This window comes from Neovison vison, chromosome X (assembly GCF_020171115.1).
Source record: "Neovison vison isolate M4711 chromosome X, ASM_NN_V1, whole genome shotgun sequence".
Classification (NCBI taxonomy): domain Eukaryota; kingdom Metazoa; phylum Chordata; class Mammalia; order Carnivora; family Mustelidae; genus Neogale; species Neogale vison.
In genome coordinates this window covers 25,625,549-25,642,457 of record NC_058105.1, presented here as the reverse complement: position 1 = coordinate 25,642,457, position 16,909 = coordinate 25,625,549, and the positions used below count along the sequence as shown (strand labels likewise).

Here is a 16,909-nt window from a genome sequence, read left to right as displayed (position 1 = left end):
AAATTCAAACCCTGATATACTGATTAAAATATGCAGAATATACAATAATCATAGCAATTGAAACAACATTAACCCCCCTCAGGTAAGGTCACCTAAGAAACAGTCAAATTTAGCTTTGTGCTATGCTCTAAAGCTCAGAAACTAAAATCCCATGTGAACACGGGAGAATTTGTGGAAACCAGGCATTCCTTCCAGGGAAATATTCTCTCTCTGGTTCCATGCTGCGTGGATTCAAAAGTACAAAGAAGAAGCCCATTGGTTTACTTTAATTAGTTAAAGACAGCACAAGGAGATAAACAAGGTCAGGTCAATTTCAAGAATATAATCATTCAACGCACTTCTCTGACCTCTAAATATACATCTCTATTTGGCAAATATAATATTGAGTCTAAACTTATTTTCTCTCGGCATCACTGTCAGTACTCAGAAAAAAGTATCATCATGGATTCACAGGATGGAGTATAGAAATGTCTGTTTGGAACTTAAACCCAACACAGGTTGCATTTTTATCTTTGAATAAGAAACATAAAGTAAAGTTATATTTATTTCTTAATTAGACAGAAAATGACAAATTGAAAGAAAATACTGAAACACTGGGGGCTTCACAATATGACCCAAGGCAAGGTAGACTTCTTTATGAGGTGTTGCATCTTGAATCCTGTCTCTATAAAGGGTTTTGGTTTTTTTTTTTTTTTTTTTTTTTTTTTTTTAGTGCCTAAACCCATTTTTTTTCTTTTTTTTTCCAATTTATTTATTTTCAGAAAAACAGTATTCATTATTTTTTTCACCACACCCAGTGCTCCATGCAAGCTGTGCCCTCTATAATACCCACCACCTGGTACCCCAACCTCCCACCCCCCTGCCACTTCAAATCCCTCAGATTGTTTTTCAGAGTCCATAGTCTCTCATGGTTCATCTCCCCTTCCAAGGGTTTTGTTTTTAAATTCATGTATTTAATAAACTTTTATTGAGCACCTATGTGTATGGGGTAAAACTTGTTCACAGACTAGTCTTGTACTGGCCTAAGATTGGTTTCCTATGTTTGTCTGCCATTAGCATTACCCCTGATAGGGATATGCAGTGTTTTCCTCATTTCTTCTTGGCTTCTGGAAATTTTGAAGGAATCATGACTGTTTAACTTCAATTTATCTGACTTATTAGGGGACCTTGCTTAGAATCTGTAATCTTGTAATTCATTAGCATCCAACTAACTGGAAAGATACCCTGAGCAGGATTCTTTCAGCGGAAGAGCAAATAACAAGAAAACAAGCAACAGAATAACAGAGAAAGTAAAGACCAAAAGGACATCAAATACCATTTAGCTTTATTCCCTCATCTGACTGCAAAACGAGGTTGGAGAGGAAGAATGAGACATTATCAAGGTCACATAGCTATTTAGTGGCAGATTTGGACTTGGTCTCAAGATTTCCAGTTCTAAATCCAGTGCTTTTTCAACTACTCAGGAAAGGCCACCCCAAATTCACAAAGGATATCTTGGAACCATGATGCATTTTGTTCACTCTATAATATTTTTTTTGTTCACTCTACAATATTTTCTACATCCAAAGTGCTATACAATAAAAAAAAATCATGTTAAGAATGACAACCCCTACTTAACGTAAGATTTTCAATTATAATAGATTAAATTATGATCATTTGGATTAAAATGGAAAGTAGATTCATATTTAAGAATGATTTTCAACAAGAATGGCAATTTTTAAAAAGCTCTATTTAACCTTAAGCTATTCACCAAATCCAATTAACCAGAACCCCCAGTTTTCTGGGCATTAGGCTCATCAAGATTTTAATATAAATAGAATAAAACGTAGATTACATCTCCAGGCAGGGAAATTTAGCTGAACTATAAATATTCACTGAAAGACAAAAAGGGGTAGCTTACATTCCAGAGACAAACTGAGTGCAAAGAATATTGGATTGGCTGCAGGGAGATTTGAATTCTAGCTCGAATTCTTGCTCTAAACTGTCATAGGGACATATTAGTAAAATTTCCCATGACTTAGTTTCCTCATTTTTAGGTTGGGCATAATTTCTATTATGTCTACCTTCCCAGGGTTGTTTCGCGTTAAAATGAAATAACCAACAAAAGGACTCTGAAGAACAGAAACTTATACATACACACTAACATAGGCACATATACCCACATTTGCACACAGACATATACACATATATATATACAATATATATTGTCTATAGTCTGAGTCTTAGGAAGATGGCAAATAAAAAAAAGCATTTAGTTGCAAATATATCTATTAAAAAGTAACCAGCCATGTTACCATAAAATACTATACTGAATGACAAAATGTGGAAGAATAAGACTGTTACAGATTTTAAAGAAAAAACAATTATTTTTGTCGAAAGGTAGGGGAAATAGCAGAGTGTGAATATTTTCTTTCAGAAGAGAAAGTCAATTTATTTGGGAGAGTAATATTATGCTAGAAAAGGAAAGAATCAGTGATATCTGTGTTTTTATGTTATACTTGATATTTTGATAGTTGAATTGAAAATAATCACAAGTTAGATTTTATAATGTCTATGAAAGCCCTGTGTGTACATGTGTCACTATTAAGTATCTTCATTACCAACAGAGGACTACCTAGTGTTTTGTGTATGACAGATGGAGACAGGAAGTCTAAATGATAATCTTGGGTTGGCCAGTGATAGCTGCTTGCCCTTTTATCAAATATGACTTATATTTGAGCCAACGTTAAATAAGGGTGAAAGGGTTTAGGGCCACCCTCTACTGTAAGAATAGGAAAAACAAACTTCTTGCACTAAGGGACTTATAATCCCCAGAGGTGGTAGCATCATCAGCGGTATTCCCTTGTTGAAACCTGGCAACCTGGAAAACCTCTACCACTGTGAGAGATCATTCAGGGTTCTTCCGCATTATGTGACCATTCCTGCAAGTTTCCACGTTTGTTACCAGTAAGGAAACTTGATCTCCAACTTGGTCTGTTGGTTTCTTTCTATCAACTATACTGCTCTACTGGTGACTACTGTCTACCTCCACACTGAATGTAGCCTCCCCTCTTTTTTTTCCACCTTTCAATTTATATGAAAGTTTTGTCCTAATCCAGCTTCCTCTCAATCTACTATTCCATTTCGGAAGTGTAGTCTACCTTCCACTTCCATTTTCTCACCACTTACCAATTCTTTCAACCCACTGCAGTCTAGCTTCAGTCTCGTCACTCTACTGAAATTGGCTGCTTCAAAGTCAACAAGTCTGTATGTAGTTGATTGACAGAAAGAATGGTCTCTTCTCATCCACATTCAAGTTCACTCCTCTGAAGCATTTGAAAACGGTGATGGTGATCTCCTTGAAATTGTTTCAGTTGCGTCTTCTCTTCCATGATTACTCCTCAATTATCTATGCCGGCTTATTTTCTTTCATGAACTACTCTAAGATGTAAATGGTGTGATGGTTTGGTTTATGGTCTTCTTCTTGCACTAAATTCTGTCTAGGTTTTTCAGTGTTTCCTCCGTCACTCATAGAAATTCAATTATTATGTCTACCCATGAAATTCTCCATTATTTATGTCTATCATGAGCTCTGGAATCAGACAGACACAGGATTGAACTAGCTCCATTACATACTAACTGGTGACCTTGCAACATATTGTTCAACTTCTATAAGCCTCAGTTTTAAAAAATGTAAGTTAAGAATAAATGTGATAATGGCTTGACGAAATGTTCAGCATAGAGCAAGCATTTGGTAGGTGGTAGGAGGAAAACTTTCTCTTTCTTTCTCTCCTGGGACCCAGATCCTTATTTTCAACTATTTACTGGATATTGAGCATTTCCAGTATGGATGTCCTTCATGGATGTTTCAATATTCCCCAAACAAACCTCATTATCTGCTCCAACCAATTACTATATCCAATTTCAGAAATCTACTCCATCTATAATTCTCTGCTCACTCTGTCCATACACCTTACAAAAATTTTGTTGAACAATATTATCTAAGCACTGAGGAATCAAAGCAAAAAAGGAAGACATAGTCCTTCTCTCAAGTCGCAACAGCGAATAAAGACAAGTAAATAAAATATTTGGAGGGTGCAAACATACTATGGAATAAGGTCCTCATAAGCATACACACAGGATGCTGGGAGCCCACAGATAAGGGAAAATTCTATGAAAGGTGCTGTGGGAAAGCAAAGGCAGGTTAAGAAAGGCTTCTAAGAGGTCTTTTTGACTCCTCTCCTCCTTCTCCCATACTACATCTATAGATCCCTGATCCTAAATTATTATTAGCCCCAATATAATTAAATCTGAGGATAAAGGCTGGCCCCCCCACTAGAATGTAAGCTCCATAAAGGCAGGGGTTTTGTCTGTTTTGTTCTCTGTTGTAGCCTCAGCAACTAGAATACTGGCTGATCCATGGTGGGCACTCAACAAATATTTGTCAAAATTTACAAAAACTTATTTATGCTAGAATTAATTTATCATAGTATTTATATTGAACTGTTTTTCATTTTACATATTCACATTACACACATTCTTATATACTCAGATATCACACCAGAAAAGATTAACAGAATGGAGAAGCAGATGTTACTGTTTATTTGCTTATCTCTTCGCCAAAGGGGACAATTCTTTTTGAGTTTTCTTGTTCTTTAAATGGAATAGTCAGTACCACACTTTCACAATTCTTACAGAGACATTTCAAAGACCTCAAGACTTAACCTGATCTTATCTTCTGCTTTTAAAGCTTCAAACATTTTTGTGTTGTGGAATTAATAAAGAGCCAGCTGGGTTCTCCCAAAGGGAGATGTTTAGTAGAATGCCTTTGATACACACACACACACACACACACACCCCTCTGTAGAAAATGAGAATAATTGACAGGAAAATCATTCTTTGTTACTTCAAATACATTTCATACTTCTAGTAAAATGTAACAGACAAGCGTCTATTAACTTGACATGACAATGTAAATATTTATTATGATTAACTGGATAAGTAACTTTGTAGTCAATGAAATTTTTAAGAACTAGTATCTCTCTTGATCAAAACCAGGTATTTCTATTTTAAATATACAACCCACGATAGGTAAGTATATATGATGGAGGGGAGGCAAAAATTCTTGTACAGAGATTCCTTTAAAATTTAATCTTGTGGGCACCTGGGTGGCTGAGCTGGTTGGGCATCTGCCTTCTGCTCAGATCATGATCCTCTGGGATTGAGCCCTGCATTGGGCTCCCTGCTCAGTGGGGAGGCCTGCTTCTCCCTCTCCCTCTCCCTCTCCTCCCTCCCTCTCAAATAAATAAATAAATAAAAATCTTTTTAAAAAAACACCTTAATTTTGGTTTGGTACACTCACATATTTCACCAACCAACTCATTTCTTAAAAAATTCCCTGAAACATCTGTTTAGTTTCACATTTGAATTGCTAAAAAAAAGTCTCCATATTAACACCAGATTTCATCTCACCTATGGTGAAATTTCCTTTCCTTATAAAATGAAACACATTATGTTTGCCTATGGCTTATACTCTGAAAGTGAAACTGAAAATATTCAAATCAAAAGCATTTTAAAAAAAAAATAATACCACCACCAAAGTGACTAGAGACTGTATCACGATAATCTCCAAAATACTGCTCTTCACTGCTTTAGCACAATAGACTATTATAGATCTATTTTTACTCTCCCTATGTAACATATATTTTTAAGGCTACAGAATTCTCCTTCATGTAAATTCAACATATTCCACATCCATCATTTGGTGTAGGCTGAAAAGCTTGGTTGATTCCTGCTCATCTGTAGTAAACAGGATTTATAGGGCATAGATTAGTTCTACGAAGTCTTTTCCCGTCTTAAAAAGAATCTTTAAATCTGTGGCTGAAGATAGATTTTGCTAACCCCAGTGCTGTTAAAGGATTAAAGCATGAGATATTGTTAGATCTAAGCACTGAATATGTACATTCTGAGCTTTTTTTCTTTAGTCATTATTGAAAGAAAAAATTATGTCTCTAAATCTACTTTTCCATTGCAAATGTACTAAAGAAAAAAAATCCTACTTATAAATGTTAGGTATATTTTAGCAGTACTATGTAACAAAGAAATATAACTACCACTGGAGAACTTACATTTATGGGTTAATATTTAAGGAGTATTACTCCATAAATACTTAAATCACTGCCATCACTATTAATGAATATTTCTTATTTCCCCAAGATAGACACTAGCTCTAAAAGTCTGGTCACAAACATGCATCATATAAATTTCATTTCTTTCCTTTCTTTACCAACATCTCCTCCATCAATGGCCCTGACTCTTCTTTTGTAAAAATAATCCTGTTGACTGTCACACTGGCCTAAAGCCAGCAAGGGCAGTTAGCCTCATACCAAGCTACAGCCATCTGTCAGAATACACTAAAAGTCAATGAAAATAGCTGCTACCCCCTCTTCTGGCCAGGCATGACTCCTCCACACAATTCTGATTCGTCTGTGAGATGAAGCAGTTATGGTAATAGTAAATCCACGTTCTCAATAGTATTAAATATCAGAGCAAAATCTTTAAGTAAGACTCATTATGGTGAGTAGATCATGGTTAATGTCCATCATCATCTCTTAGGGCTGGTCCAAGTCAAAGGTCTAGAGCCAACACTTGGCCAAAAATTCCCCATGAGTAAGAGTATCAAGTAAAGTTTGCGTTAGGAGTTTGAATTGTGGAGTAGCAAAGAGAATAAATAAGAGAAACTAAAAATGGCCATAGTTTCATTTCAAAGTAAATCCAGATGAAGAGGTCAAGAAGCTAAGAGAACTGTCCCAGTTTTCTGTGGGGAATGGGTTATGTTTGAGTTCCTGATATAAATGAGTAGTACTCCATTTAACCTTGTGTTAAAGGCAGAGAAATCTACTCACATACAAAGTGTGTGGACAGAATTGAAAGACCAACACAGAAAGAAAAGTGGTACAGTCAGGATTCTGAGAAGCTAGAATGGAACAAAAGCCAGTACCAATGGAATGGAGAAAGGAGGAATATGACGCAGAGGAATAACAGAAAGAGGGAGGAAACTAAAATGAGGGCGAATCACATGTGAGGTCTAAAATAATCCTTGTAACAACAGTATGAAAATGAGTGTTATTAACCCAGTTTCCAGGTCAGGAAACTAAGGTGCAATAATTTGCCCAAATATAGACAGTTAATAAGGAGCAGAACTGAAACTCAAACCCACATTTTTTGGCTTCTACAATCAAAACTCTTAACCACTCTTCCAACTTTCATGAAGAAGGTGTAACACTGTACCACTAAAAGTATAGAACAGTTTTGGGATTGAGGCTCATCCCACAGGCAGGGGAAGAGAGACCTTCTGGAGAAGAATCAGAATAAAAGGATCTGCAAACTGAAGTATATCCAAGGATGAGTCTCTGGACAAGAATGGAGAATATGGCAATTTAACAGCAGGAGTTTCAGAATGAAATTTTGATTTCTGGATCATAGCTTAAAAATTATGGACTTTGGTTCCAGAATGATGATCTCTTATTAGTATTAAAAGGAATATATCAGACCAGTATATCTAGACCAGACAAGCTAGAAAAAGGTTTAATTGGCAAATGGAAGGGCACCTTGGTGGCTCAGTCAGTTAACCATCTGACTCATGATTCTGCCTCAGGTCAAGATGTCAGGGTTTTGGTATGGCGTCTTACATTAGGCTCTGCCCTCTGCCCCTCCCCCCATTTGCACTCAGGCACACATTCTCTTTCTCTCAAATAAATAATTAAATCTTAAAAAAATAGTAAATGAGGATGCCTGGGTGGCTCAGTAGGTTAAGCATCCGCCTTCAGCTCAGGTCATGATCCCGGGGACCTGGGATCAAGTCCCAAGTCGGGCTTTCTGCTCGGCAGGGGCTCTGCTTCTCTCTCTGCCCCTTGCCCAACTCGTGAGCATGCTCTCTCTTTCTCTCTCTCTTGTTCTCTCTCTCAAATAAATAAATAAAAATTTAAAAAAAATTTTTAAAAATAAATAAATGGCAAATGGAAGAAGAGGGAGGGGAAGAATAGAAAGGATAATGTCTTAATATTACTAAAATGGATAACTGGTCACTATGCATGCCTTTGAGTGTAATACTCTTCCCAGAATGCCTTTTCATCCATTTTTCACCTACTGCTGCCTCATGATTTTATTATTAATTATATTTATTAGTAGTAATAAATTACATTCAGGCCATTTTCTCAGGAAAATTTCTACTTTCCCATTTCCCTATGTCAACAATTCCTTAGGGTTAGATCTACCACCTCCAAGTGTTCCTACCTTGGAATTACTCACATTTAATAGAACACTTATGGTATTGTTAATTTATTTCACTTTGCCTTCCTTACTACAATAAGTGGTTGGATGTAAAGACCCTGGCCCTACAGCCTGGGTTCAAAATCTGACCTGCTATTTCTGATCTTCCAAATGTCATGACCCTGAATTCTTCTCTTTGCCAACATGTCAGTCCCAGGCTTTTATATAAAAAATACTGTTTACTGTAAACTTTCTATGTGCCCAGCTCTGAGCAGATATTTTACAGGTATTACCTTATTTGGTTCTTAAAACAACCACACAAGGGAGGATCTGCCATTTTCTCCACAGAACAGATGGGGAATCGAGACCCATGGAAGTTAAGTAATGTGTCCCAAATCACAACTATATTAAGTAGCTTAGTCCAGTGTTATTTGAGTATGTACACTTACACACATCACCCAGACTCTCTATCTCCATCTTGGGAATGTGTGCATCTTCCCCAGTTGTGAAAGACGCTCCTCTCATCCCACCACAAAAAAGATAAGGCTTAGAGGAGGATCTGGAAAGACTGATTTCTGAGTAAGGGAGGGCTCAGGGCAGGACATAATTCTGAATATACTGGGTAGTGGGGGAGTTATTTCTATGAATGACACAAGGCAGGTAACAATCTGAAGTTGTTCTGAAGATTTATCATAGGGCACTCTTACAAAGCCTCACGGACATGTGCCATCACAACCTAAGGGAGGGAATGGTTCTAATGATTGGAATTTAGTAGTTGCTATAAATTGAGTGTATCCCCCCAAAATACACATGTTGAAATCTAATCTGCAGTGTGTTGATATTTGGAGGTTGAGCCTTTAGGATGAGATTAGGTCATAAGGGTAGAGAGCTCCCCAAATTAGACCTTATGAGTGGAAAACTCCAGAGATCTCCCTTGCCTTTTCTGCCATGTGAAGATACAGAGAGAAGACAGCAGTCTATGAAATAGGAATTCAGATGCCAGATTTGCCAGTGCCTTGATCTCAGAGTTCCCAGCCTCCAGAACTGTGAGAAATAAATGTCTGCTCTTTAAAAATCCCAGTCTATAGCGTTTTTGTTACAGCAGCCCAGTTGGACTAAGACAGTGGCAAAAGAGTATGTTCTATTTAAAAGCACACTAAGAAAGGAAGTGAAATGATGTGTTTACCTGGGGAAAACATGAACATAAGGGTAGAAACATCTTTAATTAGATGAAAACAAAAATAGGAACAAAAGTAGAGTTTCTTGTGTATTGCTGTTGGTATTATTATTTTAACATTTACCAAGTGCTTACTATGTGCCTGGCTGCTCTAAATACATTGTGGATATTAACTCCTTTAATCCTCACAACAGCCTTATGAAAATGTTGCTACTATCATCCTTATTTTCCAGACGAGAAGACTGAGGTAGTGTTAACACAGTATGCCCAAGTTTATATGCTAATAGATGGTGGATCAGGGAGTCTCCAAAAAGCCACTTGCTCATTTCCAACACAGACCACAAAAGTGTCCTAAGAGTAAAGCATAGTGAATATGAATGATTTCAACTCCAAAGACAACTGCTAGATGTATCATTTAACTAAAGGCAAATATGTCACAGGTCCTCAACCTCCTTTGCTGAAAACTCTACCTCCGAGAAGGTCGAGAAAATAAGACTTGCTTCCCTTACTGACTGGAGAAGAGAAACTGGTGAGTTAAGGTGATAGGAACCTTTTGTGGAAGCAACCAATGTAGCTTAGAGTCAAAAAGTACATTACAAAGCAAAATCCTAGACTTTTTAGGAAAACCATTCTCTAAAGTGAAGACAATGTGATTCTATGCCCTGAGACATTTAAAAAACAAAAGATGGATTAAGAGTTGGAAAGGTTTGTTGCCTATTGAAACCAGTACGCCCACATGGGGTGTTCTCTATTCAGTTTAGATATCTAAAGAACATGGAACAAAAGGAGGAGATGAAAATCAAGGATAAATAAATATAAGAGGGTGTGATGAAAATAATGCGAAGAAGGTTTCTACCCCAAGTTAGCCTGAAACTTGAAAAAAACCCTGCTGAAGACAACGTAAAGTTGTTGTTGTTGTTTTTTAGATATAGGTTTAGAATAAGAAGATCATGGGTAGATGTACAACTCATGCAGTCCTATTGGACGACCGAGATCAGGGAGGCCTTCTCAATGACTCGCTTTCCTTGTGGAAAAGAATGATCAGAGACTTAAAAGGGTAAAGTAAACATCTGTAACCATAAACTGAAGCCCAAGATAGTCAATGCATTTATAAGAAGGCACTCAACTGTTCTAAATGAATTAAAATTCTGTCCCAGAGTGGTGACAAGTCTTGTAGATTTTATTGCCTTGTCATAGTTGCTAAAGTTTCAGGTATGGTGTGGGTGATATGTGTCAGAGACTGGAGACAGCATACTGGCTTTGGTTTTTAAAAGAAATAGGAAGTACATGGGATCCTTAAACTAGATCAAGAGATATGATGTTGACTGAGTGCACAATTCTAGAACATGTTGTTAACAGCATGATTTGCAAGCACTTTTTAAAAAGATAATAACCGGGGCTGCCTGGGTGGCTCAGTTGGTTGAGCATCTGCCTGTGGCTCAGGTCATGATCTTGAGGTCCTGGAATTGAGTCCCGCATTGGACTCCCTGCTTAGTGGGGAGTCTGCTTCTCCTTCCCCCTCTGCCCCGCCCCCCCCAACTGTGCTTCTTTCTTGCTCATTCTTTCTCTCTCAAATAAACCAATAAAATATCTGCTCAGCGGGGAGCCTGCTTCCCTTCCTCTCTCTCTGACTGACTTTCTGCCTGCTTGTGATCTCTGTCTGTCAAATGAATAAATAAAATATTTTTTAAAAAATCTTTTTTTTACAAAAAAGAACAAAGGAGGCAACCAACTGTCAGTCACAGCACAAATTTTGGAATGAGTCAATCACGGTGATTGCTGAGAATTTCATCTAAATGTACATCAGCTCTGCTCCCAGCCCTTGCTCAAGGGGCAGCTAGAGGTGGCCGTGCTGTAGTTTTTTTTTTTTTTTTTTTTTTTGTTTGTTTTTTTAAAGCATATGACCCTTGGCTTCACCTGACTGAGAGAATACAGTTAGTTGTCTTCCCTTATCTGAGGGGGACACATCACATTCCAAAATCCCCAATGGATACCTGAAACGAAGAACAGTAGTGCTAAACCCTATATATACTATGTTTTCCTATACATACCTATGATAGAGTTTAATTTCTAAATCAGGCACATTAAGAGACTAACAACATATCTGATTGTAAAATAGAATAATTATAACAATATATTATAATAAATGTTACATGAATATGGTCTCTCTCTTAAGATACTTTCCTGTATTCTCCCTTCTTGTGATGCTGTGAGATGATAAAATGCCTATCTGATGAGATAAAATGTGGGAATGACCTAGGCCTTTGGACACAGCATCAGGCTACTACTGACCTTCTGATGCTAAGTCAGAAGGAGGATTATCTGTTTCTAGACCAGAGTTGACCATGGGTTACTGAAATTATAGAACACAAAGCTGCCAATAAGGGGGGACTACTCAATCGTGAAAAGATGTTCTCAGTTATTTGAGGCAACCTAAACAAACTGCTCCCTGCTACCAAGGAGCCTAATAAAACCACCCACCTGCATTCAGCCTTGGGTAGGACACTTTAAGAGAAGTGCAGTCAGCAGCTGAGAACTGTATTCTAAGAAAGAGACCAAGATGGAGGATCTGAAACCAGCTGATAGGGAAACATTTAGGTCAAAGAAGAACAGGATCAGGAGCGGTGAAGGGTTGTCAGGCGTGTGAGGCATTTTACTTATTCTGGGAGACTGTAGAACTAGATCTGGGAGAAATGGGCAGAATTAAGAGGTGGGAGATTTGGGGGGCGCCTGGGTGGCTCAGTTGTTAAGTGTCTGTCTTCAGCTCAGGTTATGATCCCGGGGTCCTGGGATCGAGCCCCACATCAGGCTCCCTGCTCAGTGGGAAGCCTGCTTCTCCCTCCCCCACTCCTCTGCTGTGTTCCCTCTCTTGCTGTATCTCTCTCTGTCAAATAAATAAAATCTTAAAAAAAAAAAAGAGGTTGGAGATTTGGGTTCAATAAGAATCCTCCAATAGTTGCCTGAGATGGGATGGAATGCCTTTGGAATAAATCAATTACCTATACTGGAGCTATTTAAGCAGAGGTTTGTGACTACTTAGTAAGGATAACAGTATTTTTTAAAATTTTATTTTTAATAGAATTTTAATAAAGTTTAATAAAATTACATTTAATAGAATTTTTAATTAAAATAATTTTTATTTTTTAATTTTTAAAATAATTTAATAATGATTTAAAAAATAAAAAAATATAATACCTTTGAGTTGTATAACGCTTTGCAATGTACGAGGCACTTTCTGCCATACTAACTTGATCTTCTGCACAACTTGTTGAGACAGGCATTTCTATGTTCACTTTTAGAAATGAGGAAGCTGAGACATATCATTACCTGCCAGCACACCCCCAGAGTTACCTTTTACTGACTCCATGCGAAGCAAGCATTTTAAAGGATATATCTGGGAAATCCTGTCTCATCAAGCTGATAGGGTTTCTAGGTTTTTTAAAAATTTGTCTTTGTGATACTGAATATATCCCCGAATGTACTAAAAAGGTACTCTCTGCACAATCTCACATGAAAACTTATGTTCTTCTCTGCTTCTTATGAAGCTGAGACCAATTAATACATTCCTTGCATGGATACAGAAGGTCCGTGGGTGCAGTTTGTACAAACATGCCTAGATGTACACTTCAAATAAGAATAGTTTTCCCTTTTCATTTGCCTGAGACCCATTCCCCATCCTCCTTCCAGATTTCCTGTTATTCAGCTTCTTAGAGGGAAGGAGTGTGTCATGATTTTTTTCCCTTGTCATGATTGCTAGATAACCAGATTGCCCCATTGTTTCCTTAGCTCTCTATCACTAAGCCCTGCAAAGGAATTAAAAGAGTGAGTAAATAAATTTTAAACAGGAGTGAGTAAATCACCAACTTTAGCAAAAACCCCTTGAAGATATACATTGTCCTCCGCTTCTCTCACCTCATTCACCTTCCTCTTTCATTAAAAAAAGAAAGAAAGAAAGAAAGAAACGATACACAAACACTATTACTAGTACAGTTCTAATTGGGTTATCTTCACCATCAGAGCTGACTGTTACATTTTCTCTTGGGAGACAACAGAAATATCAGTTTATGAATCTATTTAATCTAATAGTGATGGATGATATAGAGTTTCCTGGATTTGAGCCACAATGCTCTCAGTTTGTTGGTGGTGACATATTCACCGATGCCACAGCTGGCATATAACTTAATCTGCTATGAAAAAAAATAAGCAGGCTCATAATGTGGGTTTATTAGTCCTCCCCTTTCCATTCCAATTCCCAGATATTGGGATGGAAATTGATCAGAGTTGACAGCACACATTGCTTATCAAGTGATATATTATACCCATTGTTTACATACAAATGTGTTCAGAAAAAGCTTTGGTAGTAGATCTAAATAAGGCATATAGAAGGCAAGGGGAAGTCCTTGAATTTAAAAGATAACAAAATCATACGTTTTATTGGGTAATGTCTTTCTATGTTAATAGAAAGTTGCAATTTTTGATTTAAGAGGGAGTGCCTAGAAATGATGAATAATTTCTCATTTAATCGCCTCTAGTGCTAAAGTCAATTATGACCCAGACACCTAGATCTGTAACTTTAATCCCATGACAAAGATTTAAAGAGTGAATCTGAAAGCCCAAATATGTGAAGTGCCAGAAAAATAGAGGCAAACTTTTTTGTCAAAAGACCAAACAGCACCCTAGAGGCAGAATTGAGTTTTTAAAAGTACACATGGAGGGGCACCTGGGTGGCTCAGTGGATTAAAGCCTCTGCCTTTGGCTCAGCTCATGATCCCAGGGTCCTGGGATCGAGCCCTGCATTGGGCTCTCTGCTCCTCGGGGAGCCTGGTTTCTCCTCTCTCTGCCTGCCTCTCTGCCTACTTGTGATCTTTGTCTGTCAAATAAATAAATAAAATCTTTTTTTAAAAAAAGTACACATGGACCTTCAATCTATGAAGCAAATCCTTTTTAAAAACATTTGAAGGCAACTTACTTTTTGAAAGAATCTTATAATAAATCAAATCCAAATTATCACTGTTCCTCTAATTGTGTTTGGATTTTCCTGTAATGTTGCAGTTTCCTAAAACAAGGGGCAAGCGCCTTTTACATGGAAGGAGCATTGGTCGATTAGATAATTGCTTTGTTTCCTATGTTTTGGTGGGTGGCTGCCTGTGGGGTGTTTATGCAACTGTGCCTTCATCTTTCCAAGTGAATCTGTTTTGGTCTGTGTCAGTGAGTGTGTTCAAATCTAGATGTGTGCATCTGTGTGTGCTCCTGTGCCTGCAGAGGGGCTGCCTTCTGCCCAGGCATCTGGGTGTGCCTCTCTGTGTGCATCTGTGTGTCTCTGTAGAGGTCTCTGGTGAAATGAATTTCGGCACTAGGTGGGATCATCCTCTGCCAATATTTAAGTTATTGGGATCAATAATAGCTGAAGTACCTGGTCTCCAAGGGTATGTTGCTATTCAAGACCCAGCTGTTATGCAGATGAACCGAATCCTGTGTACTGGTTGGGGGAGGTGGAGCAGCTGGGCTGGGCTGGCTGCGGGTGGTCATTGATCTCCTCTGAAGAGAGTCGGCTGCAGGGGGCGGCTTCCTGGCACAGGTGCACGCATGCGGAGGCGGCGGCGGCGGCGGGAGGGGTCTGAAGGTGAACTGGTTGTGCGGGCTGCTCTGCATGTCTAAAGAGGAGAGAAGAAAAACACCAAATAGAGACTTGCTCTCCCACTTGGCAGTCAGGAAAGCACAGCTTGTCAGACTGAGGATTTCAGAAGAATATAACCTGTGGGGTGGGGGCCGAGTCTTAAGTTCAGTCTATCTGTAAAAATGTCACTTAACTTACAAAAACACGTGCGGCACGCTTATGAAATGTAAAACATTCACAGTTGCATTTACATGCAAATTCTTCAGGGCTATAGCAGCTAAAAAGTAAATGAGGCTGCCTCACACAATTTGTCATAGTTTCTGCTACCGAACAAATAAATCATCAAGAAGACACTAAGTTACAGAACAGAAGTGAGCCGATTTCCATCAGTTGCAAAAGTCTCACTTCAGAAAATACCAGTGAAAGGCACAAATTTGTTGCAAGAGAAATCATTCGACCCTCGAAATAAAAGTATAAGGCCACCTTCTGGCTCACCTCAGGAAAGGATGCTAGCCTGCCTACACAGGAGCAAATCCCTACTTCAGAAAAACAGCTCAGCTCCTTGAGTGTGGAACTCAACGGCCTGAAACTCATCTCCTCGCCGGCACCCATCCCCCCCGCCCCCAACCAAGAGTGCTACTTGTTAGAGGTAGGCTAAAAGGAGTTTGTTCAGGTTATTATATGTATTTCCATGGCCGTGCAGCACACAATCTGCTCCCCTCCCCCACCTGCCACACCTTTCTAGGAGCTCTGCCATATTAGCCGCAGCTTTGGCAGAAGGGAAACCATTTTTTTTTTTTTTTCTCTGCCTGTTTGCAGTGGGGGCAGCCTGGGACAGCGGTCCTCAGACTTCTGTTGTTGCTATTGTTTGGTATTTTTCCACTGTTTTCCTGGCAGGCACATGTATAGACAGCGAGTTAGAATTTGGCCCATGAGAAATGCCCCAATTAAACCCCTTTGAAAAGGAATCACTATTGTAGCTGATAGCCACCTCTTTTCTACAGGAGAAACATAATAGATGTCAAGTGATCTCTTGTAACACCAGCACGTTCTGGATAAACTTTGTAGACAGCATGGCTTTGTCCCACCTCCCAAATGACTGAGAGTTGAAAAGCAGAAAAATGCCAGAGGCTTTCCATGCCTAGCAAAAGGGCTCAGCTGGTTTGTGCTGAGACTCACTTTGCAGTGGCTGATCACAGGGAAAAAAATAACTTCTTTCCATCCTTTTACCTCAAACTTGAATTTCGAAGACACTGGCATGGTTTTCATATTTTAAAATAATACTGGTGCCCCAAGAGCATAACAAATTCTTGGCTATGTTTTCTACTTTAAATAAACTTGCTGTATGAAAAAGGAAAATGTACAAAAGATAGATAGGGAAAGGAGTAGTGATCATTCATTTTAATATAAAATATCCCTTTAGATAGTCCGCTACCCTTGGCTATTTAAAAGGAACTAAAATGCTTCATGAATTTTCAAAATCAACCCCATTATTCCAGGCCCAGCCCAAATCCCATATCCACTAAAAATATCATCACAAGCACTTAACATCTCATTAATTTTTTTAAACCTCTGGGCTCATATTCATAACCATAACTAGAAGTATGCTTTCCATCTTTAGACTCAGAAAAGCATTAAATGTTGGAACCCCAAAGACCTTGAAGATACTTTCGTTTTGCAGATGAGAAAACTGATATCCAGAGAACAGCTTGTCCAGGGACACTTGGCATGGCCAAAACTAGAACCCACGTCTCCTGACTCTCTGGCCAGTGCTCCACTCACTACATGTAGACCTTTGTCATACAAGCTCTCTTTACCCCCTTAAGCTTTAGAGACACAGACTTCTCCATATCTTCTGGATTTTT

General features: G+C 38.4%; 1 protein-coding gene across 1 annotated transcript in view; it reads right to left on the bottom strand.

The window, feature by feature from the left end:
• Positions 1-16,909, bottom strand: part of TENM1 (teneurin transmembrane protein 1) — a 792,472-nt gene that overhangs the window by 329,716 nt on the left and 445,847 nt on the right. The window contains exon 6 of the mRNA XM_044235713.1: positions 14,841-15,081. Within this exon, the coding sequence (XP_044091648.1) occupies positions 14,841-15,081 (241 nt within the window). The remainder of the gene's footprint in view (positions 1-14,840; positions 15,082-16,909) is intronic.